The 27,013-nt window shown below is 45.8% G+C and overlaps 1 protein-coding gene across 1 annotated transcript in view; it reads right to left on the reverse strand.

The window, feature by feature from the left end:
• Nucleotides 1–2,734: 2,734 nt before the first annotated feature.
• Nucleotides 2,735–27,013, reverse strand: part of SHH (sonic hedgehog signaling molecule) — a 32,721-nt gene continuing 8,442 nt past the window's right edge. The window contains exons 2-3 of the mRNA XM_053359131.1: nucleotides 26,512–26,773; nucleotides 2,735–4,679 (exon numbers count right to left, since the gene is read on the reverse strand). Coding sequence (XP_053215106.1) covers nucleotides 3,976–4,679; nucleotides 26,512–26,773 — 966 coding nt within the window. The 3' untranslated portion in view covers nucleotides 2,735–3,975. The remainder of the gene's footprint in view (nucleotides 4,680–26,511; nucleotides 26,774–27,013) is intronic.

Genomic DNA, 27,013 nt, shown 5'->3' on the forward strand with positions numbered 1-27,013 from the left:
CATGGATTCCAGGATTTGTAGCCATGGTTGGAGCACCCTTGAAATGTCTTGGAAGAGGGGTGGTGTTATGTACTGAGCTGAATCCTAGAACAATAGGATCCAGACTGCAGCAGTCGGATTGGTCCTCAGGAGCCACCCAATCCAGCTCAAGGTGGAAGTGAATCAGTGGCCTGATTGGCCTGCAGGAGCAGCCAATTAGGCTCCTGGATGAAGTGAATCAGCAACCTGATTGGCCTGTGGGAGTAGCCAATCAGGCTTCTGGATGAAGTGACTCAGCAACCTGATTGGCCTACAGGAGCAGCCCAGAATTAGTCAATCACACGGGGGCCATTGTGTAAATAATGTATATATAGCTAGACATTTTGGGGAAAGTTTCATTCATTGCAACTATGAGCTGAATAAAGAGCATGAAATTCACACTCGACTCCGAGTATATTTCAGGTGGGATGCAAATCATATATGAAATGAAGAGTGAAGATCACAAAGGATCAGTGACCTACTTACTCATACAGTAGATTTCGTAGGAGTATGGATGATTTCCATTAGTGGAAAGTATATACAACAAAGGTTCCTATAGTTAAAGCTATGGTTTTCCCAGTAGTGATGTATGAAAGTGAAAGCTGGACCATAAAGAAGGCTGATCGTTGAAGAATTGATGCTTTTGAATAATGGTGCTGGAGGAGACTCTTGAGAGTCCCATGGACTGCAAGAAGATCAGACCTCTCCATTCTGAAGGAAATCAGCCCTGAGTGCTCACTGGAAGGACAGATCATGAAGCTGAGGCTCCAGTACTTTGGCCACCTCATGAGAAGAGAAGACTACCTGGAGAAGACCCTGATGTTGGGAAAGATGGAGGGCACAAGGAGAAGGGGACGACAGAGGACGAGATGGTTGGATAGTGTTTTCGAGGTTACCAGCATGAGTTTGACCAAACTGCGGGAGGCAGTGGAGGACAGAGGTGCCTGGCGTTCTCTGGTCCATGGGGTCACAAAGAGTCAGTCGGACACGACTAAACGACTAAACAACAACAACATATACACGTCTTCTAAATCGAGGTTGGAGAAACTACAGCTCTCCAGATGTGGCTGGACTCCAACTCCATCATCCCTGACTATTGGTCATGCTGGCTGAAGCTAGTGGGAGCAACATCTAGAAGTGGTTGTCTCTAGCTCAGGAAGAAATGTGATCTTCAAGGTTAAATTTATGTCTCTTGCTTGTCCATAGTATGGTCTGCAAGTCAATCTATTATGGTCAATATGGTGCTTCTTGAAATTGCTTAGTGCTTCAAAGTTTGGAAAGTGGATTCAGGAAGATTATACCACCAGTATAGCTGATAACGAAAAACCTCTAAGGTGCCTATTTGCAAAGACATTAGGGAGGGAATTATCAATCACTTACAGAGAGAGAGAGAGAGAGAGAGAGCGCACACCCCAAAATGTACATAATCTAAACTAAGTTTATAACCTCAGATGTATTAACATTCCATCAACAAAGACTTTACAACCTTGATGATATTGACACATCACCAGGTGAAGGGAGAATGATTTTAACAGGCCTAAAGGCCATCACTTAGTTTGGAGAGAGTTCTCAGTTCCCCACTTGAAGGTGGGTTTACAACCCTGAAATTACTGGCAGACTCAAAAGCCATGTGTGTAATAGCATACACAGTCTTAGTCAGAGAGGAAAGGAGAGATACCAGTCTTGCTATGGCCTGTTATTGAACTGAGGTCCAAAGGTCCTCTTCAGTGTGAACTGAGGATAATCCAAAAACCCTCCTCCATAGCATGAACTCGGGTTCAAACAGCACAGTACGTTAAGCACGTGGCTTCTGCCAAACCACATGACAAATTCCTTCTTGGTCCCCATAAGATTTAGGGACCTTAGGGGAATCATTGGCCATCTGAAGGCAGCCCTGTTTAGGGAAGCTTTTAATGTTTGATGGCCTACTGTATTTTAATATTTTGTTGGAAGCCGCCCAGAGTGGCTGGGGAAACCCAGCCAGATGGGTGGGGTATAAATAAATTATTATTATTATTATTATTATTATTATTATTATTATTATTACAGATGTTGCTGTTGGATTCCAACTTCCATCAGCCCCAGCCAGCATAGCCAATGACCAAGGATGATGGAAGTTGGAGTCCAGCAGAATATGGAAGACCCCTAGTCTAGGGCAATATCTGCATCTTGATAGTAACCAAAACACAATTATTTGAAACTCACACATCTCCCAATCAGTTCTCCAGCCAATCAATGTGTGCAAAAATGTGTATATTTGGATAAAAAGTGTGTGTGCAGAGGAATACATTAGTGAGCATAATATAGAAAAAGAGCATTGTGCTAGAGGAAACAGCTTGCAGAGATGTGTATATTAGTCAAAATCGCATATACAAATGTGTACATTGGAATAAATTTGTGCTAAAATACTGATGAATCTTCACGAGGACGTTTTTATTTTTTTTATATAAAAAAAATGCAGATGGCTGCAGAAATTTAAAGAAACTGAAATTGACTGATTCATCCATCCTCAGTTACCTAAAGGTCAGAGATTTCAGCACAGCTCAAAATGGCCACTGGAGTCTTCAAAGGTGACTACGTTATTTGAGAAGGTGACTAAGTAATAACGAGAGAGCTTTGGCCATACAGCAGCCCTTGGAATGGTGATGTCAGATATTCACATTTTCCTACCTCAACAACAGTTTAAAAAGAAAAAAACAATGTGATGCACCAGGAATCCTTTGTTATTATATACTAACCAGACTGTGCATGGCACATTTTATTTCTATAAAACTATTAAAACTATTACAAAATATTCAAAAATACATTTTAGTAAATTGACAGCGGTTATTTATCAGTTTATTAATGCAAAACATCCTTCCCCCCCTCCTCTGTACAAACTATTCTCCATTGTCACATAATAGCCAACATGTGCGCTTTTTAAAAAATATTTTCTCATAAATTTCTTCTTCTTGATTTTGAAGGTAAAAATAAGAGAGTTTCTCCCCACCTCCCCAGAGTTTTGCAAATGAATTAAGGTGTGTGTAACAGTCTTGCGTTCCAAGAGTGTGGTTGAAAAGGGGTGGCTGTTATCTTTTATACAAAGCAAAATATTTCCAAAGACAATTAGAAACAATACAGAAGCTGACATTACATTTGATACTATTTAAATTAAAATAATATATTCTTATATTTTACACTATTTCCAAAAAAAATGAAATGTGACTGTTAAGTATTGATCTCTCTCTCTCTAAAAAAAAATTGAATTTACAATTCTGTGTATAAAAATATAATTTACGGACCCCCTCCCCCCCCCCCGTCTATGGAGTAGTATGTCTTTCGTTTGTTCCAGGACTCGCTGTTGTAGAAGAGCAAAGCAACGTACAGATGGGAGGGACAGAAGTTTTACTTTTGGAAAGTCTGGACGTGTGTCACACATAGAAAAATAGAACTCTGTGCACTTTTGCTTGGCCTTGCAAAATAATTTTCTTCTCCCCGTTGAGTGTACAGTTCACATGATAATAAATTATCAAAGAAACTATTTAAGGCTCTTGAAGGTCGGGTTCATATCCTTTAAAACATCTATTTCAAAATACCAAACAAATAAATATCCAGGAGATGAGGACAACGAAACAATCAAACAGACAACAAAATAGAAATCAAATAAAAAATATATATATTTCTCAACTAAACTGGGGGGGATATTCCTGGGCTCTTCCTGCTCCTTAAAGTCTACTTTGGACTGTCCTACTATTATTATTATTGTTTTAAAGTCTTTCATTCTCTTTCTTTCCTTCTTCATCTTAGTTTTCTCCCCTCCCCGCCCTTTGTACTATTTTCATCATTGTCATTGTTCACTTGCAGGCCACTTTCCCATGGTAAACCATGCTCAAAGTGGCTCACAACACCAAGAAGTTTACATAAGGTGATTCTCTGTTCTTATGACAGGTCAAGGTGGGGTGTGGAGAGCCGTCCCCCTCAGCTGGCCATGCCCAGTGGGTGTATCATCTCAGAATCCAATACCCAGCGGCCAATGTGGTAGAGGAGGCGGGAATACCAGTGGACTCCTGCTGGGGCGTCGTCCAGGGCAGCGGTTGGGAAAAGGACCGGGGAGGAGAGGCCGCTGGGGTACAGCATCGCCAGGAGAGCGTGAGTGACTCGGAAAGGGGCAAATGCCCAGTGGGCCCAGCTGTGCTCCTCAATGACCGCATAGCACGATGCCAGCACCTGGTTGATGAGGATAGTGCCCTGAGCAGTGAGCGGGGCGTAGGCACCCAAGGCCTCTTCCCGCAGGGACACGCTGCGCACCTCGGCCTGCAACAGTGTCTGGCTCCCTTTGCCCAGCACGTAGACGCGTTGACCCGGCTGAACGCGGCTGGCGAAGACAGGTTGGGGCTTGGAGTGGTTCTGCGGCGGGGCCACAAAAAGCAAGTGAGCCGCCGTGAGCAAGAGGCGCGCCCGGGGCCGCCGGGTCTCGATCACGTAGAAAAGCTTGCGGACGGGAGGCTCCTCCTGGTCCAGGAAGGCGAGGAACTCGCTGTAGAGCAGCTGCCCTTGCACGTCGGCCGCCAGGACCCGGTCTCCAGGGTGGAGGTCCTTCACCAGCTTGGTGCCCCCTTGCTCCAGGTTCACCCAGGCTGATCCAGGGAAGCAACCGCCCGATTTGGCCGCCACTGAGTTCTCTGGAGATGGAAGAAGGGAAGGAGTGTTAGAAGAGAGCAAGGGCACCAACGAGAAACAGAACGAATCAGGACAATTGTCAGGGACCTATCAAAATCCAGATCCTGAATCTTACCAGGAGCAGGAGGATAGTATAGATTTGGAACGGTGGTTTGCAGAGGGACATAGTTCAGAAGGCAGAAGCTGGGAAATACTGGATGGGCAACAGCTAGGAGATGAAATACTGGGAGAGAGAGGGTTAACAGATTCACAGCCTCTGGGCAGCGTTCACACACCCCTTCTCCAAAGTCACAGAGAGCTCAGAAAGTGGCAGAACAGAAAGTACAGAGGGTACAAGCTCAGATTACAAGATGGAGTGACGTAGATTAATAGGGACAGAAGCAGGTGGGATCCTTAACTGGGAGCACCACCGTTCTGAGTGCCATGGGGGAGGAAGCCAATTCCTGGAAGCCTGACAACAACAAGCAATTCCTAGCAACAACACAAGTGAAACTCGGAGTTATCAGGGATACTAAACTGCCGCCGCCCTGCCCCCCCATATCTCTCTAGCTCCTCCTTCCGCACAATTTCTATGACATCACATGGTGCAACGTGATGTCATCCTGCCTGTGTGTTTCCCTACTCCAGCCAGCCAATCATGCTAGAATGGGGTGGGGAGGTGTACAGTGTGACGGCAGAACTTCTTGCATTGTGTTGTAAAGCATGGCGAAACTTGGTCACTGGAGATCAGATGTAGCCCTCCAGCCATCAGGGCTATCCGTAGGCCATACACCTCACTGGTGCCGCTTTGCACTCTACCTGGGTGTTTTTGCCTGGCTGGAAAGAGTCCTTGATCCCCATTAATGCTTTTTGCTTGACTGGCTTGAGGATAGAGGGCTTGTGTAGAAACTAGCCTACCAAACAAAGGCAAAATTCACATTCATTGACTTTTAAATCTGCTCTGACCACCACTGGCAAGTTGCCCCAGAAAAATTGCCCAGGAATAAATGTGGCCCTCAAGCCCCATTCCTGCAGTGGAATTTACAAGGAAGAGGGATCTGAGAGACACAGGCTTTTGTAACTCTCTAGCCAATTGTTCTGATATAATGTGCACCAAAGTCAGTAGCTCCCTCTCAAATTTGGCTCAATTTAAAACAAACATTGGAAGCATCAGAACTAATTCTACTGTGGCTTCTCTAATAGTAAGATGGTGATGAGAATAATAGTAGTAATGTTGTTGATGTTGTTGTTGTTAAACTGCCCTTCAACGCAAAGTTTCCCAAGACAGGGTACAAATATTCCAATAAAGCACAACAACAGCATTAAAACTAAAAAATATTACTTAACAAGATGGCAACAAAGCACAGCTGAAGATATTTCCTACAAGATAGCCTGGCTGCAAGCTTTTCTGTCCCTCAAAGCCAGAAACAAGAGTTTCTGATGCTCAGGCTGTGAGAGCCAATTCTTACAAATAAAAAATGGAACTTTCCACACACAAGTGGTCAATATCAGCAGGCATATGGGGTGAGGGGTACCTAATATTTGCAGAAGTACATAAATTCTGTGGGGAAGGAACCCTAAAAAGTGGGGGAGTCTAAAAAAAACCCCCCAACAATTCTATGTTTCTTATAAATCAATAAAATAGATATTTTGAAAAATGAGGGCCGAGCATCCTCAGAGGTCACAGAATGCTGACTGATGGCCGGAGGATCCTGAGGTCAAGCCACACTCTCTCCCTCTAGTCAGCCCTGCCTCCCACCCTCCTTGAGGGTGGGTTGTGGTTGCCTGGAATGTATCCTTGAACTCAGTAGTGTTTCCTGGTGGTGAGGATGGAGGAAAGAGGGTGTGTGTGTGTGAGAGAGAGTTTGTGTAGAAACCAGCCTACGGTGCACTAGAAAGAGATACATTGTCTACTCAGCTCACTTTTGCCTCTGGTACCACTTGGTGGGAAAGGTGCCCCACCTGTGCTCTAGACTAGACCACTGGGGGAAGTCCAAAGGGTGGTTCGATACAGCCGTCCAGGGACTCTGCTACATTAGTAAAGAAAAAGCATTTTATATGCGTTATAAGACTGTGACACCAGATGGCGCTGTGGCCTCCCAGCTTTCGCCAACATGATATATCCCACTTTGAGGTTTACAATGCATTTTCCTGAAACACTTTCTGGACGTGTCTAGATCCAGCCCAGCATTGCCCGAAGCAGCTGCCACCACAACCGAGCGCACCACGACACACTGACGCAGCAGGAGGCCCCACTGTTGTCGTTTTGCTCAGGGCTCCCGTCAAACCTGGAGCTGGCCCTGGGAAGGACTGACGTTTGTGACGAAAAGGGCTTTCTGGCAGCTCACTAAGAGACTTGGGCTAACTCATCCTTCACTACCCCTTCCTGAAAATGGTCCCTGACTTAGAGTTTTGCCATTCAATCCCCTCCAGCAGAGCACAGTCATCCTTTTGTGGCTGGGGCAGAGGCTCTGTGTGACTCCGACAAATGCACTGTGCTGCTTCTATTGCATCCCCTGTGGGGGGGAGCGAGATAACAGGTGCAGGAGTCTTTGGGGGGGGGGCTCTGCTCTGCAGCAGGAGAGTGATGGGACCTGTTGATGGCATTTTACCATTGCACTGGGGAGAGTGTATTAACTTATGGTCTCTGTGTGCGGTTTGGGAGCTGCACGGCCAGGGAAAAAACAATGCTGTCCAGGGTTGTAAAGACTGCAGAGAGAATAACTGGGTGCACTCTTCCCACCTTAGATCAAATCTATGCCGTCAGGTGCCTTAAGAAAGCGGCAGAGATAGCACAGGATAGTACGCACCCCGGAAATTATCTCTTTCAGCTTCTGCCTTCTGGAAGAAGATATAGGGTTATAAAGACCAGGACTAGCTGCCTGAGAAACAGTTTCTACGCTAATGCAATTCTGGTTCTAAACGCAGCATAAGGGGTCTTATGTATAGTATAGTGTATTTTAAAATGGGGTTTCAGAGTTTTTAGGGGTTTTTAAATGTTTTATGTAGTTTTTCAATTTCATTGTTCTGCATGGGACAATGACAATAAAGATATCGTATATGGTATATATGGGCCAATGGGCCTTCAGGTGGCCCTGCAAGCAGATGCCTTCACTTTGGCCTGCAGCTTATTCACCTTGCTGCTAATCTTGCACCAAAGTGGAGCTGCTTCTGCAAAGCTCCCTCTCCTCCTGGCTCAGGTCCATGTCTGCTCCTAGATCACTACTTGTAATTATGATTCTAATACATTCCTAAGTGCAAGGGAAAATCCAGGGTTTAATTTGAGTAGGGATCAGCCCAGGAACTTGCCTTGAATGCCAGAGGAATAATTAAGAAGGGAGTGCTTGGAACGTGCGTAAGGAAAGCCTCGTCTCCTCACCACTGGACATAGGTATTAAATATCTCGAGTTGATTATTTCCTGCCTGTCCTTTTTGTATTTAAATGCTCGGTGCCTAGGTGAGACTGGGAAAATCCCAGCTGCGGCCACATTACTGATTCTCAGAGCTTGCTGCCGTCATTTCCCACAAAAACTCTTCTTGCCACAACCGCAGCCCTTCCTGCTTTTATCCTCACTGGTACGTTGGAACAGGCTAAATCAGGCATCCCCAAATTTGGCCCTCCAGATGTTTTGGGACTACAGTTCCCATCATCCCTGACCACTGGTCCTGTTAGCTAGGGATGGTGGGAGTTGTAGTCCCAAAACAGCTGGAGGGCTGAGTCTGGGGATGCCTGGGCTAAATGCTAAATCACCAGCTAAATTAAAATGGGTCAGAATAGCCATGGTCTACCTCTGCATATCTGGGGAGAGGAGACCAGCTTCCAGATCCAAGAGTGTAGCTCTGAGCCTTGCAACTACGCCTTTTTCTTTTCTTTTTTTTAAGATTAAATGCTGGGAAAATCCCTACCATTGGCAACAATGCCGGGCTGAGTGGAGGTGCATTATAATGCCAGACGAGGAGTTTCTAGCAAAACATGCCTGCCTCCTTCCCAGGACAGGCTAGGAAGCTTTGAAATCTAATCTCCCTCCCGCCTTGTTCCTTTCCCACCCGTGCATGTTTATACACCTGCTCCCTTACCTATGAAGTTAGCACGCATCACAGTGGAATGAAAGAAGGAGCAGAGAAAGTGTTCAGGGGCTCTCCCTTCTTCCTCCTTTCTCAGCTGCCCAGATGCTACTGACACAAAGTGATTAGAATGAAAAGCAGCGGGGGAGGGCAACCCAACCCAAGGCAGCGTTTTGCCCTTTTCCCTTTTGTCTTTAAAGTTTGCACATTGGAGACACCTGCCCCGGGGTTGCCGGTGTAAGGTGTGCAATGGGGACACAGATTGGCTTTCACTCGGGACGGGAGGACCTGTCAGCTTGTCTTCATTGATGTCTCTTGTTTTCCCACTCTTAAGCTCAGCTCATTTCTGCAGCAGTTCGCAACTCATGAAAATTAGCCAGCATTTTAGTGTTCGTATCTTTGGATGCAGGTGTCCCCATTAATAACATTTACCCACCCCATTTTGAAAATGTTTATATTTTCCCTATTTTAGCAACTCTTTCATATATGCCCTTTGCCCCTTCATACACGCATTTTTGGGTTGAAGAACTGCATTGCAAAATTCAGGGAAGTAAACGTTTCTAAGGATGGCTGCATTTTGGTGCTGTGGGCAACTTAAAATGTAAAGGGAACTGAATTTCTCTTCTATCCCAGGCTTGAACTCAAGGATGTGAAACCAGCTGTCCTTCTAAGCAGTGCCGGATTTACGTATAAGCTAAACAAGCTATACTTAAGGCCCCACTCTCTTGGAAGCCCCCCAAAAATTAAAGGAAAAACAACCTGGATGTACATTTCCAAAATATAAGATAAAAAGCAAATGAAATAAAGCCTACACACAGCAACAGTGTTTTGTGATGTGTAGGCTCCTGTGATGTAAGTAATGGGCCCCGCCTGCTCGCCTGCTCCCTAAAATATCACTGGTTTGCCCATTTCTATGTATAGGGTGCCTACATTCTGCATGGACTCTGCATTCTGCATGGACTTTTCAACAAGTACGTTGATAAAATACATATTTTTTCATGTGCAAATGGCTTTAGATACCTATTTGGTCCATAAATTACCATATAGCATATATTCAACACAAAAAACAGCGACAATTTGTTGTTGACAAAGGACAGCTGGACATCTAAAGGGCCCCATTACCTTCAGTAGCTTAGGGCCTCATCAAACCTAAATCCAGCCCTGCTTCTAAGGTTGGGTTGCCGCATTTCTACGCAATGGTGCTGTCAGGGAACAATCGTGAGGCAGACGTCATGAGCCCTACTCAGTAGGAGAGCAGGACTCACCACATTTTCGAGTTCAGTAAGTGAAGGAAAACACATCAAAAGGGTGGGGTTGGGGTCTGTACATGAGCATTAAGTCCAGAGTCTAAAATCAGCTCACTTAAGCTAGAGTTTATAGACAGGGTTTCAAGTCCAGGGATCCATTTATTTCCCCCCTCCCTCAGTTTAATATTTTATTATCATTGAATTAAGAGTTGCGTGTGAATGGATATGATGAATCATATCAAAAACAGGCCCCCGGTGACCGGAATTTGTTGACTGAACTTATATTTTAAAATGTCTTAACAGCAACAACTACAAAAATTCAATGCTTAACACTGTCTGTCTTGCTCTGTGCATTTTTAAAGATTATAATCAGAAACATGTACACTGAATAGGCCAGTTTTTATGCTCATAAGGTTTAACCTAGTTATATAATGAACATATTCCCTCACAATGAAACCCTATACATCTCAACTCAGGCGGGTCAGAGCAATCCAGACTCCCTTATGGCGGGCTGGAAAGCAGGAAGGGCACTGGAAGAACCTCCCCACCTAAAAAAAAACCACGGGTCATTTTGAGAGGAAGAGGGACTGAATTAGCCCTGGATCCCAAGCTGATTTAACTGCAATCAAGTCAAAAGGAAACACCAGGTGAACATGCGCCCTACAACTCTTTTTTAGAGTTCTCAGTTTCAAGTCCATCAAGAACTGTAAAAAGGGAGAGAAGATGGAAAATGCCCAGTAATTGTTATCAGACACACAGGGTATCTGATTGTGGTGGTGTCATGTGTTGTAGCTATATTTCAGCTTTAGCAATGCTTTCTAAATGTGCATCTATACATATGAATGGGCAAATCTATCCTTTTTCTGAGCCATGCATTCCATCTTTTGCTAATGGAAAAGTGCCCCCCTTAGTTAGCCTTCCACACTATCCCCCCACCCCTATAAGCACCCTGCCATGCTCACAATCATAGGGAGCTATTCAACTAAACCAGGCATAGGCAAACTCGGCCCCCAGGTGTTTTGGGACTACAACTCCCATGATCCCTAGCTAACAGGACTAGTGGTCAGGGATGATGGAAATTGTAGTCCCAAACATCTGGAGGGCTGAGTTTGCCTATGCCTGAACTAAACTCACTGAAATGAATGAACATGACTAAGTTAGGCCTATGAATTTCAACAGGTCTACTCTGAGCAAAACAGAGCTGAATGCCACTCACAGAAATCAAAAGGGGATTTTTTTTTAATTTCCATGAACACTTCAAGCGTGTAGATAGTGATCTTGAAAAATCCACCCTGAGCCAAGGAAACATTTGTGTGGGTGCTGCTTTGGTCTGCCAAGTGGGTAATGTTTGGAACAATATCAAGGGCACCAGTTGCTGCTGATTATTACAGTGGTACGTCTGGTTATGTACTTAATTCGTTCTGGAGGTCCGTTCTTAACCTGAAACTGTTCTTAACCTGAAGCACCACTTTAGCTAGTGGGGCCTCCAGCTGCTGCTGCCTGATTTCTGTTCTCATCCTGAAGCAAAGTTCTTAACCTGAGGTAATATTTCTGGGTTAGCAGAGTCTGTAACCTGAAGCATATGTAACCTGAAACGTATGTAACCTGAGGTACCACTGTATTGTTGTTTTTTAAACCAGAAATGTTCCAATTCTAAAACGAAGCCCTCATTTTTAAACAAAAACTGTTATGTCACAAATTTAAAAACGTCGTTAGAATTCTCTTCCACCTTTCTTCAAAGGTGGCACACATGGTTTTCCCACTCCCCATTTTTTCCTCATAACAACCCTGTGCGGTAGGGTGGCCTAAGAGAAAGTGACTGGCCCAAGATCACCCAGTGAGCTTCATGAGTGAGGATTTGAACCCTGGTCTCCCAGGTCCTAGTCCAACACTTTAACCACCACACCACATTTGGGTTGCGTGCTTGTTTCTGAACATTCCTTAGCCGGAACATCCATCTGCTGGCCTCACCTCAGCTATTGCCCTGCTTGAATGGCCCATGGCCAAGAGCAAACATTTTGGGCCAGGTTTCCCGCCAACCCTGGGGTCTGAGGCCATAATACGTTCATGCAGGAGATTTATCTTCCTAAACAGGCTGAGCACATATGCCCTGCCCGCTCTCCCCTTCTGTCAGACAACCAGTTCTTTGCACATGCAAAAATCCATCCTATAAACCAGGAGTCACCAGTGCTGCACTTGCAGGTGCGCCTGTGCCTATATAGACCTCATCTGGTGCCCACGGGACCCACAACCCCACCCCTTTCCCCACTGAAATTTATGCTCAAAAGAAGACTTCTTTTGTAGCTAACAGAACACTTTTTTCAAGCACTTCCCCACTAGCTGAAGCCTACAGTGGTACCTCGGGTTACATACGCTTCAGGTTACATACGCTTCAGGTTACAGACTCTGCTAACCCAGAAATAGTGCTTCAGGTTAAGAACTTTGCTTCAGGATGAGAACAGAAATCGTGCTCTGGCGGTGCGGCAGCAGCAGGAGGCCCCATTAGCTAAAGTGGTGCTTCAGGTTAAGAACAGTTTCAGGTTAAGTACGGACCTCCGGAACGAATTAAGAGCTTAACCCGAGGTACCACTGTACTTTGAAATTGCCCCAGCCTGCTGCAATTACGGTAGGCTTTAAAGAAACCCCTTCTGTCGACTCCAGTAGAAGACTATTCAACTGCTTGCTGTCCAATACTTACACACACACACACACACACACACACACACACACACACACACACGGTTTTGCACAAGACTCATGTTTGCCTTTCCAGTGCCCAACAAATAAAACTATACTGCTGCCATACTTCCTGTGGCAGATAATATACATGGGTGACTGTTGGAATCAAGGAAGTTTGGGAGGGAGGATTGATGAGGCAGGAGGATAAAAAGCAAATAAATTTGCTGTTTATTCTTCAGAACAACTCATACTTTAAATAGGTGCCTCCTACTCCACTCCATCAGCTAAATCTGTACTGTGAAAATATAATTTATACATTTGTGGTTCTGTGTCTGTCTCTGTGATTTGTTTTGCTTTGGTTTTGGTAACAATTTTTTATTATCTGTATACAGTGGTACCTCTGGTTAAGAACTTAATTCGTCCTGGAGGTCCGTTCTTAACCTGAAGCTGTTCTTAACCTGAGGTACCACTTTAGCTAATGGGGCCTCCCGCTGCTGCCATGCGATTTCTGTTTTCATCCTGAAGCAAAGTTCTTAACCTGAGGTACTATTTCTGGGTTAGTGGACTCTGTAACCTAAAACGTCTGTAACCTGAAGCGTCTGTAACCCGAGGTACCACTGTATTTAATTCCAGATCCAATCTTTATGCATATAAAGTTGCTAGGGTGGCCATTTACACATTGCCAAAGAAGAGAAGATTCACCAGCACAAAAAATGAAGACCCCAATGGGTGTAAAATTTGCAGAAGGACAGGTGACCTCCATCCCTGCTTAGTTTGCCATCCAGGTGCGGAAACTGTTGATGGGACAATTTAAAGACCTTTGCAAGTCTCCCTTCTGATGGATTTCTACCTATGCAACAGTTAGTCCTTCAAATTGACCATCTTCTGATTGCTCTTCAAGATAGAGGGCTGACCTTTGCAGATTAGGGCTCCAGTCCTGCTAAATTGATGCAAATTTGATGCAAATTTGGATCATGGGCCTTGAGTTTTTAAGTACTAAGCAATGCTCCTGTTCTTGTGTAAAAGTAGAACTTACATGGGAGAAAAGACAGCTTCTCCCACTAATATATGAAGTCTACATGTAAAAATCACATCCTATATATCTGTATCTATACAATGCACACACACATCTTTCAGAAATATAGTATAAACATTCTTTTGCCACTCTGCAATGTCTTAAAAGAGCAAAAAGGTGTGGCCAAATGACCACAGCGAGGCAACTCTCACCCTAGGGTCATTTTGCCATCTCTATCAGATATATCTGCCAAATATAAATTATCATCATCCTTGCACCAGCCATTGAGTGCAGCTGGGTGGTAGCTGCAGTAAAAGCATTGACTGTAGGGGCTCATATTTCTGTTTCGTCCAAAGCAAGCAAATCCATGAGCACCACCTACACTTAAGGACCCACTGAAGTCAATAGACATGTTAAGTCATGCCAATAGTTCTACAGTGAGTAGGACTTAGCTGAATACAACCCTTACATTGTGTGTGTGTGTGTGTGTATAAGAGCGATAAATTTTATAAGCATATATATGTACATAAAACCTGTGCAACTGTTGCTGGAATAATGTAGGGACAGTATAAAACTAGGGAGCTGTACTCTGCAGTAGCCACTGAAACTCTGTTACTATGGAAACGCAGTTGCCAGGGAGAAGAGGGACCTTGTGCCCTCGGATTTGCTTCAAACAGCAGACAAAATCTGTGGTCCTCCTAATGGCTTCACAGGTCCCATGTCAGCACACTTTTAATTTGACTCATTACTGGCCCAGTTTGAACAGGCATCTCTCAGCTCAGAGAAGATGAATGCAGCCACTAAAAGGTGTACACACCAAGATTTCTTCCTACTCATCCCTGAAATAAAGACCCTATTTATCCTGGTCTGTCATTTTGTGACCTGTCCTTCCCCCAACCCCAAGTCTGCCTTGTCCTCTGCATCACCAAATCAAGACTGCAAGATCTTTGGAGCAGGGATTTTTGACTGAATGTTCTTGCATTTTGCCTGGACATGAGTCTTTTCACTCTCTTGTAACATAAGGCCAGGCCCAAGCTAAACTGACTGTGTTCGTCTTGAGCTGACTGACTACGTTTGTGTTGAGCTGATTCTCTTTCAATACTGAAGGGCAGGAGAACAAAGAAAATAAAGAGTCTTCTGTCTCTCACAGAACCTGAAGCCTCAATTCCTTCTCATAAACGTCAGCCAATACCATGTCTACTGTAATATACCAACTTCCTTGGACATATTTATTGCCTGAAACAATTTAACACCTTTCTCCAAAGAAACCAAACATATTGGGTGGGTCTCTGCCTCTACCCAGGAAGTTAAACATCAGTGCTCAAACAAATGCTTTTCAAGCTCAAACAAGGAGCAGTTTTCAAATTCAGATTCAAATGTAGGTTTTTGTTTCTTGCTGAATACTTGTATTCAGATCAAAAAGCTTTGAGGACTTTCTCTTGCTTACAGACACCCCAAATTCACCCAGGGTCAAGCTACTCTCTCACGGAGGACACAGCAGCCACCCCCAGGGATTGTGAGATGAAATCCCAGTTCCTTAGAAAACTTGGAGGAGATACTTAACCTTGTGCCCTCAATATAGCCTTGCTTTGGATCAGCATAGTTCACATGGGCCAATTTGACAACATAAAAAAAATAAAATCCTTAGTATCCATAGGACCAGGAATAATAATAGTAATAATAGTCCATCACAAGTTCTCCTTAGTAATTATTCATGGTCAAAGAAGATCTCCAAGGAAGGTGACAGATACTACAGTTTTATGAATGAGGAACTTCCTCAAGGTTACACAGAGAGTTCGTGAATGAAAAAGGATTTGAACTCAGCAAGCATCCCTACTTCAAAGTCAACACTCAGTTTGTTGCAAGAGTTGGACAAGAGAGAACATAAAAAGCACGCCATGATCCCAAACACACTTGTTTGGAAACAAGTGTTTTCCCCATGACATAGAGATACCATTTCCATGGTGCCACTATTGAGTACTAACGCACTGGGACTTTCAGAAATAACATGCACCAGGATGTAGTTCTTTGAAAGGCCACCACAGGATGATAATTTTAATGCATCTGGTGCCATAAACACTTCCTATCCCTGGAACTGTGCCTCTCTCTCCTACTTCAAAAAACCCAACTCCAAACCCACATTTTCTGCGTAACCTTTGGCCCAACCAAGTAGCCACTTGTTGAAACACACCACTTGAATGAAGCTCACAGACCACTGGTGGTCCATGGACCACAGTTTCAGAACCACCTGGATCAGCCCATCTGCTGGCAATCTAAATGGAGTCATATCACAAGTCAGAACATTCCATCCAAGGAGATCTGGGTTCCAGCTTCACTGCTATGTTTAAAGCTGCTCTTGGCTGTGGGGTAACTGGCTTGGACAGGTGAAGAAAGGTGGTAGCCAGGCACCAGAGGGCAGCCTCAGGAACAGTTAGCAGCTGCCAGATCTTTTCTCAGTCAACTGGAATGAAAGACACAAGAACTGTACCATCATCCTTGAATGTCATAGAAGCAGCAACCTTTCTACACCAAAGACAAACAGTGCAATACTGTAGGTGTTTACTCACAAGTAAGTTGCACAGTGTTGTAAATTGCTTCAGGACTTTTTGTTGTGGGAAGTGAGTCACAAAGTTAATAAACCAATAAATATAAATGGTGTTCAGTAGGGAACACCATTTCCAGGGAAGGGGCACTGCTCTCAGTAGGTATCTGAAGGACTTGAGATACATGTCACATTCGTGACATTGTCACAGATCTATATAAAAATTGCACGTGATTGCAGGTAGTTTGGATCTTACCAGAATTGCACTTTGCAAGTGCATCCAAACTGCAGAAAAATATTAAAGGGGAGGGAAGCAGGCAGATTTCGGACTTGAAACAAAAGATTGTGGCTTTAGCTTCCTGGACCAGCTTTGTTTCCATGTAAGTGTGCATAGTGTTGCAGTCTTAGACTGACTACTCCATCTCCCCAGAAATCTTGGTGAGTCAGGAAGAGGAACAGGGATGACTAAGGGTATCAATTAGAGAATTATCAAGTACCCCCACAAAACTACAATTCTCACCATCCTCTGGGAAAGCTGTTGCAGTTAAACTGGTTTACATTTGGAATTCAACAAAGAGTTTCAAAGGGTGGGCCAAGAAGACCCATCTAAAGATCGCTGGACACCCCGGACTCTCAGAAAACAGCACCAGAAGGCAGGATGTGGGCATAAGTTGCCCTCACAGCTTTCTCTCCAAAGGAAAAAGTAGAACTGACTGCTTCTGCCATACTTTCCAGACATGAGATATCATGGTACCGTCTAATGTTGGACCCCAACTTCCATCACCACCAGCCAGTATGGTCCATGGTCAGGGATGATGGGAGCTGGAGTCCAACGACATCCTGCCCCACCCCAACACCAGGTGTAGTGTCTGGGGAGGATGTGCAGGGCCTCACTCTGAGTAAGAAGGAAGGAGCTCAGATGCACTAGGGAAAGATTCCCAGATACATCTTGCCAAGGGTTCCCCATATGACCATTCGGTCCAGTATCTAAAATGACCTCACATTCTCACCCTCCAGCATCAAGAGGTTTTGCAAAATAAGCTGCATGAGCTGGCTGAAGTCAAGTGCCACGCTGGGTTTCAACGGAGCCAGGATGTTGAAACCCATCTTCCCTCTCTGTCTTTCAAGTTCCCTCTTCCTTCCTGAGTGGGCTATTTCCAGAGCAAATTTCCTCCTAAAAGCAGGCTGGGTCGGGGCAGCCAGTGGCTCAGCTCTCTCTGTGGCTAGACGGCTGAGCAATTACATTTTGAAATCAACCCTTGGAACCTTTCCTAATGCCTTTTCTCAGGAAGGGGTAAAATAGGAAAAACAAAACAAAACAGATTGGTATTGATCGGCTAACAGTTTTATCTCCCCGGCTTGGGAGTGGAGGATGGGGAAGGAACCGAACAGAAATCTTCGGAAAGGAGGCAAGGACACCCTTTGCGAGGAAGCGAAAAGAAAAGTTCCTGACACCTTCAGACAACCTCCCTCCCCTCCCCACCCCCCCAGCCACCCATTCCCCCCAAAGTCCCGTCTTCTTCAGCCTAGGCTTTATTTGCACACTCAGAGGGGCCTGATGAATAGGTCCAGTTGTGTAGCAACTCAGTAAACATGCCAGCAAGCTGGCGGAGGTGTGAAAATCTGCTTCTTTGAGCAGGCCCTTATTTGGGTTCTCTAATTAAAATCCAATAAAAGGCCAGCATTGTCATTCTGATCTGTGCAATAAAAGGGAGGCACTCTCAGAAGAGAGGACACTTCCAACACTCCACCCTGCCGCCCCCTCGGGCCCCCTATTTGTTCAGGTGTGGGGGGGGGCCTCTATGCCAATTCACACACGCATACTTTTGCAAAAAGAAGACCCTATACAACCCTGCTGCCCCCTCCCCACCAAAGGCCTTCCAAGAGCTATTTGCACAGACCAAGACACTTTTCCAAAACACTCAAGATGTGTATTTGAAATTGAAATGGAGGAGCTTGCTCTCAGTCTCCCTCTCCTCCCGCCCGCCCCCCTCGCCCGCACCAGCCCCCACGATCCGTCTTGTCTCTTATACGGTGCCTTTCCCCTCTTGACAGTCATTCAGGCCTGGGGGGGGCAGCTCGCCTCTTTTGCATTCCAATCTCCGGGATCATACTTTTGGCAAACAGAGATGGCGACTCAGAGAACCTCCCCTGCCTGGACCGCTTTGGTTTTTTAATCTCCTCATTGCATTCTCAGTCATGAAACCAGAGCCTGGCCATTGGAAACCAGCTGGAGCAGACGGGATTCAAGCCAGGGCTGGGGAAATCCACGTTGTACAGTCACACGACCTCGTGTGACATGCCCTCCAGGTTACCCCCCTCCCTTCCCAAATCCTGAGTGTGCCCTGAATTTCAATGCCCAGATTGAGCCTGGTGGGGCCATTTGCTTCTGATGGAATTGGATGGTGCTGAAGATGAGTATGGGCACCCAGCTTAGGCTGGCCGGGAGCAGCCTTTACCTTCTGGCAGTTCCCTTGCTGTGAGAAGCCAAGTTACAGGGAACCAGGCAGAGGGCCTTCTCAGTAGTGGCACCCGCCCTATGGAACGCCCTCCCACCAGATGTCAAAGAGAAAAATAACTGCCAAACTTTTAGAAGACATCTAAAGGCAGCCCTGTTTAGGGAGGCTTTTAATGTTTAATAGGTTATTGTATTTTAGTGTTTTGTTGGAAGCCACCCAGAGTGGCTGGGGAAACCCAGCCAGATGGGAGGGGTATAAATAATAAATTATTATTATTATTAACACGGCACCCTCCATGCTACAAACCAGGGCTGATGGGAGTTGTAGTCCAACAATCTTCGGAGGGCACCCAGTTGGCAAAGGCTGCTTTGGAGTACAGCACTTGAAATGGTTGTTGAAAGATCTATAAAGGGTGAATTCTTCCCTGATGTGAAGGCCCTATAAAACCATTTATTATTGTAGTATTGTTCCTTTTGTGTTGACCTTGTGGGTGGTAGCTCGGCTAACAGATAATTCACTCCAGAAGGCAGGTGAGATTGAAAACTTGGATTAGAGCTGATTTGACTCCTCTGGCAGAAACCAAACTTTAAAAAAGAAATCTTGCGTAAGTGGGGGTTTAGAACTGGACCTAGGAGACATGGGCGTAGCCAAAAGGGGGGTGGGGGCAGCTGCCCCCCTAAATCAAGTAAATCAATATAAATACTTAACTGACTGAGGTCCCGTCCCCCCCATAAATCCTGGCTATGCCCATGCTGGGAGCAAGCTGCAGCAAGATCTGTTGATCAGACCTAATAAGTTCTCCATATCCCATCTGCCCTGATCCCCTTTCCTATTTCAGGTCTCATTATGTAAAAATTTGGGCATCAAAACTATGCTTTCCTAATTCCATTTAAAACAGCAACAACATGAAAGTAAGGTTTGTTTTCAGGGGTGAGAGTAAAAGTAGTAACTTTGGCACCTTGATATTAAATCAAGTAGTGCCTTAAAATTAAATGAGCAAGACTTCAAATCTAAGTTTCATTTAAAAAGTAATTCTGAAAGACCAATTTCAGTGAGAACCTGGAAATGTTCGAGAGATCCATAGAAATTCTGAGATCAATGGGAATTTTTAGTTCCAAACTTGGACAAGATTTTGTTGCAGTTCCCCCAGTTGCCTAATTTTAATATTATCATTATCTTGTGATCCATCTTTGAACAATTATAGGGTGGAAATGCTGTATTTACATTTGTAAATAAGCAGACTACAAATAAATATTTATAAACTAAAACTATTTGGGTTCCATTTACTTAGAAATGAACAACTTCTTCAATACTTATTTTGTGCCCACGGTATTCTAGACTACAGCGGAGATCAAATGCTATGAAAACCTGCCAGTTCCCTATCACAGGTCCTGTGCTTCTAGTAATTGAAGGACAGGACAATTTTTCAAAAGGTGCTAATTTTCTCAACACAGAGCTGTAGCAATGGGCACAGCTATATGTGCTGAGTTTTCCCCGTGTCATTGGAGCTAGTGAATGTGCACAAGTGAGACAAAGGGAACTGGCAAACACTATTACATCATAAGAATAACACTATTATACCATTCCACATTAGGGACGCGGGTGGCGCTGTGGGTTAAACCACAAAGCCTAGGACTTGCTGATCAGAAGGTTGGCGGTTCAAATCCCCGCGACAGGGTGAGCTCCCGTTGCTCGGTCCCTGCTCCTGCCAACCTAGCAGTTCGAAAGCACGTCAAAGTACAAGTAGATAAATAGGTACAGCTCCAGCGGGAAGGTAAATGGCGTTTCTGTGCGCTGCTCTGGTTCACCAGAAGCGGCTTAGTCCTGCTGGCCACATGACCTGGAAGCTGTACACCGGCTCCCTCGGCCAGTAAAGCGAGATGAGCGCCGCAACCCCAGAGTCGGTCACGACTGGACCTAATGGTCAGGGGTACCTTTACCTTTACCATTCCACATTATTGCACTGCAATTGTCCTTCACCTCCGAAAGAGTCTTGGGGGAAGGCCCTTTTAACCCTCACACCATCTAGATTCTATGGCTTCCCTCCAGCTACACTCCGCTCAAAGTAGACCAACTGAAATTCATGGTTTGTAACCAGACTAGGTTCTACTCAGAGTGGATTCTAATGGATAAACCTAAGTTAGACAAGTCCCTGCACTTCAGTGGGTCTACTCCCACTAGTTGGAATCAACTCAGTAGTCCATTTTGTTCATTAATTCAGCCTTTGCCCACCTGGTGGCCTCCAAATGATGTTGGACTACAACTCCCATCAGCCCTAGCCAGCACACTGGCTGGAGCTGATGGGAGTTGTAGTCCAGCAACATCTGGACATCATTGCATTGGAAAAATCTTCCTTAATCTACAAACTACAGTACAAGTCTGTCTGTCTATCTGTCTATCTATCATCTATCTATCTATCTATCTATCTATCTATCTATCTATCATCTATCTATCTCCTGAACTATTTTTGTACATATATCTTACAAGATGGTTCTTGGCTGCCACCACAAGATGTTCCATGCTCACTATGAGGATCATGAAAAGTATGTGAAACAGAAATTGCCACAGCCCTTTATTCTTCCTATCTGCAATGAGGAAGTCCTAGACTTCTGGATGCTGTTATGGACCAATCTAGTTGTTATTAACTCTAGGTCCAGATTTTAACCATTTCCATGCCCTCTTCAGTGATTAAGGCTGCAATTCTAACCATGCCTTCCCAGAGGTTTATCCTGTCCAATCTAATTGGGTTGACTTGCAGGTAAGTAGGGCCAGGCGGCAGCCTAAATCTCAAGCACCTTTAGATGTAAATGGTACCTATATATAAACTTGACGTTGTCCAACATAAACCACCAAGTCCTTTGGGGATTTCCAGTGATCCTACAGCACCCAACATGCACCACAATAATGATCAAACTATCCTGTGTGTGTGTGTGTGTGTGAGAGAGAGAGAGAGAGAGAGAGAGAGAGAGAGAGAGAGAGGGTAGGGACTTAAGTTCCTGTTTTGGAAGCCAGGTTTTGGGGGATAGGAAAGTCTACACTATCATATCCACAATACAAATGTGTAAAGATAGATAATTTGCAAGAGCTACAGGAAATCCAGTTGTAGTGCCTTTTTGAAGGGAAATGAATAATTTGGGTCAGTTGTTAATTATAGTAATAATCATTAACTGGGAGAGGGCTATCAATGGCTACTAGCCACAGAGGCTACATTCTGCCACCATAGATGGAAGCATAAATGCTTCTGAATACCAGTTACTGGAAGCCACAGGAGGGGAGAGTGGCTCCTGCGCTCAGAAACTGCTTGCAGGTTTCTTACTGGCATCTGGTTGGGCACTGTGAGAACAAGATGCTGGACTGGATGGGACCATGGCCTGATCCAGCAGGCTCTTCTTATGTTCTTAAATCCAGCTGGATTCTGAAAGTTATGAATGAGTACCCCTGAGCATTCCCTGAGTAGGAAACTTAACCCTCCCTCCTGCCACTTCCTCTTTGTTTAAGCTTTTTATTTTTTATTTTTTTGGCGTGGCAGAAAAACAAGGAATATTTAGGCACGTCCTCTGCCTGGGGAGGGCAACCAGTGACTCTCAAAATGTTATTGGACTACAATGCCCATCATCCCTGACCACTGGCCTGGCTGGCTGAAGCAGACAGAGCTGGACAACATCTAGAAGGCTGCAGTTTCCTCATCCCTGGCTTATGCACATATTCTTACGCATACATGAAAATACACACACCTTTTCATCTTCTTCCCATAAACTAGCCTCGTAAGACTCAGGTGCTTTGTTTTCACTGCTTAATTAAACAAGTTGATGCTGTTCAAGCCTTTTAAAATGTTACCTCTCATAGCCTGAAGCCAAAGAAATGTGGGATATGCTGTCTGCACATGAGCAGGGACCCTCTGCTAATTGTTATTTAAACAGAGGCAGTGAATTTCCTACTCATTTCATGGTAGGGTTAGGGGCAGAGATGGAACTCTGTGTGTGAGGGTGTGGAAGGGGAGAAGTGGGAGAGGATATATTTAGGGATAGGAACTCTTTTCATTAGACATTAGAGCAGGCATCCCCAAACTCAGCTCCCCAGCTGTTTTGGGACTACAACTCCCATCATCCCTAGCTAACAGGACCAGCAGTCAGGGATGATGGGAATTGTAGTCCCAAAACAGCTGGAGGGACGAGTTTGGGGATGCCTGCATTAGAAGCTAGTTAGAAGAAACCCCAGCTGCTCCAAGCATCCTCTTCTCAATGAAATCATCTCCATTGACTTAAATGGGTGGCTGCTCCCCGCCCTCCTCCCAAACACGGGCGCGCCGTTAACTCTTGTTTCTTATGTCAATCGATATATTTAGAGCAAGTTCATTATTTTTCTTTCGCGAATGCATGTTTCTTGGCACGTTTAAAGTGGTGGTGGGTTGTTGTTTTTTTGTTTGGTTGGGTTTTTTGCCCCAGCTGAAAGCTGCCATTGAACTACTGCTTAAACGCCAGGCAACAAACAAACGAGAGGAGGTGGCAAAACAAGCGGCCTGACTCCTCCGAAATAATTCACCGTTAACTGTTTTGCTAAAAAGCGACAATTTATGCAAATAGCTTGAGGGGGAGGGGGCCGGCCACATGCGTGCATTTCTCCGCCGGACCGGCAGGTGGCGCTGCAAGCACGGGGGATTCCCAGTACCGCCAGGTGGATTGTAAGAAGGAAGCTGAAGGTGTGTGTGTGGAGGGGTGTGTGTTTGTGTGTTTGGCCCCTACACCCTGTAGGTTTGGGCTCATCTAAACGGTGGCCATTTGTGATCCAGATTAAAAGCATTTGCCTCGTGTAAATGTGCCGCTTTACAATCCGGATTTGAGAAAACAACTTTTTTTCATCGGAACTAGGGTGGTTTTATTGCAGATGACAGAGAAGCAGGAACAAGAAGAATAATGAGGAAGGAGTTTACTAATTAACCTATTTGAGGATGAATATAGGGCGAGGCGTGGTGGGAAAGCATTTGAAATCCAGTCGACACAGGACTTGGCCTCTTCCAGCTCGTTGCGAAAGAAAATGGGGTCTTGGCACACCCTGTCTGTCAGAAAACAGCCCTGGCCCTATGTAAGAGCAATTGTGCCGGGTAAATTAGTTTGTGGGTCGCACTGCCTGTTGGAGAGTCAAACACTTGAGAATTCTTAGTAGAATCTTTTTCTTCTTCCCAGGAGAGCCACAAAGGGGATGCACCCCAACCCCCAAATCCCAGTGCCAAAGTTGCATTTGCTCCTGAGTCGTTGGAAAACCTGGCTTGCCTACAAGACTGAAGGATGAGCAGCAAACGACTGAGCTGTCCCTGCATTTGTTTGCATTTGAAGCGACTGATGGGCTTGAGTTGGGGGTGCCAGCTGCTTACAATCCCAAGGAACTATCTAGGTCAGGCCTGAAAGGGCTGAGTCAGTTCTAAGACAGTCTGAAGGAGCTGGAATTGGATTGTCAAGCCTCTAATCTTACTACAGGTGCAGCAATGCACTACTACTCCAGTTACATTTACTCTGGATAAACTGAACACTAGGCCAGCTCAACTGGCTGGTGCTCACCAGGGAGTTAAAAGTGTGCTGAGGAGTGAGTTAAACCGCATCAAGGGCGACCCATGTTGTAGCCACGCTGAGTTGGAAGCCTGCGCCCTTCGAAACCAGCCTCTCTCACTGCACCTAAATCCATCTTGCAACTTTGGCTCGCAGCTTCAAGTGCATTTGCCAGTGATTCAGCAGAGAAGGAATCCTGACTGCTAGGGGCAAGCCTGGCCTATGACCAGTGCGCTTTGACTCTTCCTCGGGATAGGGTAGGGTGCGTGGGATCTAATCTCCTTCCTTCTGGTGAGAACCCAGCATCTCCCTGTCTAAACACAGTCCTGGAAAGTAAAATGCTGTTGCTTGCAAACAAGTCAAAATAAGGCTGTGCAGATTTTGTACTCGGGAGTTGGAAGTAGAAAAACAAAGGGCTTAATTGGCTTGGGGAGAGAGGTTTTCGACAAGCTCTCTGTATTCAGATTCCTAGACAGTTTTCCATGGAAGTAAGTCTCACTGACTTAAATGGAGCTGCCTTCAAGTGGGCAGCAAGACTGCAGCCTTTAGATCTGGCAGGCAAGTCTGGGATAGCCTTTTCTCAGGTAGTTTCCAGAGGAGGGTGGGAGCCACATCTCAGTGGTCAAGGTCTCCCCATGGCAATGAAGGACAGATCCGTCCATGAGAGGTGGATTCTCCCTTACATTATGGGTTCAATGGACATTCAATGCAGGCTTCACATTGGAGTTTTGTCCATGAGGGCAATTGGGGCCCTGTCCCACCAAGCTCAGCCTTGATTCCTCCTGGCCCATCTGCTTGCCTTCTTACACCCAGCCCAGCAGGTGACACTGCCTGGACCTCAGCCTCAGCGTTGGGCTTGTACAATTCAGCAGGGAGGACAGTGGAGACCAAAACTAGTCAGTTCTCCTTTCATTGGCTCTGGCTCCCAACTATGGTTGGGCTCCCTGCCTTCTGCCCTACCATTTCCACAGGACAACAGCCACCGCCACTTCTCCATAAGCCTGGTTGGGGAACCTGTGGACCTCCAGCTGTTGCTGGACTACAACATCTCTAACCATTGGCTATGCTGGCTAGGCCTGGAGGGAACTGGGGTCCAGTGAGGTTTGGAGAGCCACAGATTCCCCAGTCCTGCCCTAAGCACCATTCCATTCATTCTCTACACAAGGCACAATGAAGTCAAGTTGATGGACACCAGCAACCAAGGATTTGGCAGATTTGTGGAGAATGGGCCTGCCAGTGGCTTGGCAGACCGGCCATGATAGCTAAGCAGAAACCTCTACACATAAAGGCAGCCTACCTGTGGATTGCTGACTCTGGGCTAGCTCAACACCTTTACACCCGCTTTGTGAGTTTCTCAGAGGCATTTGCCTTGCCACTATTGGCGACAGTATGCTGGGTTAAGATACGTCTGTTGCATTGCCCATGAAATCACACATCACAACAAAGCCCTTTGTCTTTTAAGGTGCTATAGCTCCACTGGTGCTTCTTAAATTATCTGGCCAATTGCCATGGGATTGTTCCACCTCTCCATTCCTTGCTTCTCCCCCTAGTACAGAGTAGGCAGTATTGGGAATACTAATCCTAAATAACTGTAGTTGTCGCAACTGTCCTATAGCAGGACTAATTGTTGGCTGTGAGAACCAGTGACCAGTCCTTTTCAATATTTCAACTAGCATGTCCCTGGCGCAAAGTGAATGTCAAGTACTACTAATACTAGGATTTGCTTACTACTAGCAGCAACAGTTACAACAAGCTGTTAGGATCGAAGACCAATCCCTTCTGCGTGATCTATACAGTGCCTGCTATGTTGTTTGGAATAAAGAAACAGATGTGAACTACTACTGTACTTACTACCTGCTTACTACTAGGAGTTGGAGCTTAGCACTGCCCCTTCTCTTTCTATACAGGCCAACAAGCTATGTGTGTTTGGCATCCGTCTGTCTATAGAGAGACAATGGCGTGCGTTTGTGGAGGGGATTGAAGTGGAACCACTGCCTTAGCAGCACTGAAGTGGGGCGCAAGCCTGGGCAGTGTGTCTGGAGGTCCTGGGCTGCCCAGGCGACCAAGCCTTGGACCTCGCTGATGCCTCCAAAGGAAAGCAGAGCAATACTTTTGACACCAGTTTGGCTGCAGGAGTTACCCGAAGGAAGCGCACAAGGCGCCATCCAAACGTCTTGGGGACCAAGCTATGATTATCGTGAAATGCTGCTAAGAGGTTAATAACACAGCAACATCTATATTTATTGGGAGGGGGTGTTAAGGGTCGGTTCCCGAGTCGAATGAGCCGCCCCCAGCCCCTTCTTACCGGCCTTGACCGAGCAGTGGATGTGCGCCTTGGACTCGTAGTACACCCAGTCGAAGCCGGCCTCGACGGCCAGGCGCGCCAGCATGCCATACTTGCTGCGGTCCCGATCCGAGGTAGTGATGTCCACGGCGCGGCCCTCGTAGTGCAGCGACTCCTCCGAGTGGTGGCCGTCCTCGTCCCAGCCCTCGGTCACGCGCAGCTTCACGCCAGGCCACTGGTTCATCACCGAGATCGCCAAGGCGTTCAGCTTATCCTTGCAGCGCTGCAGGGGGGGGGGTGCGGGGGGGGGTCAAGCAGAGCACAGGAGCATCGCGAGGGGAGGAAAGGAAGGCCAGCCGCTCCTTGCTTCCCCACTCCCGCCATCCCAGAGTAGTAATAGCAGCAGCAGCGACCCATCCACACCTCCCTTCCGCGCGCATCTTTCTGGAGACGCGCGAAGGCTGCAAAGGGTTAAACAGCACTCCGGTACCCGAATCGTATCGCTTCCCTGCTCCTCGCATCA

This window comes from Podarcis raffonei, chromosome 12 (genome assembly GCF_027172205.1).
Source record: "Podarcis raffonei isolate rPodRaf1 chromosome 12, rPodRaf1.pri, whole genome shotgun sequence".
Classification (NCBI taxonomy): domain Eukaryota; kingdom Metazoa; phylum Chordata; class Lepidosauria; order Squamata; family Lacertidae; genus Podarcis; species Podarcis raffonei.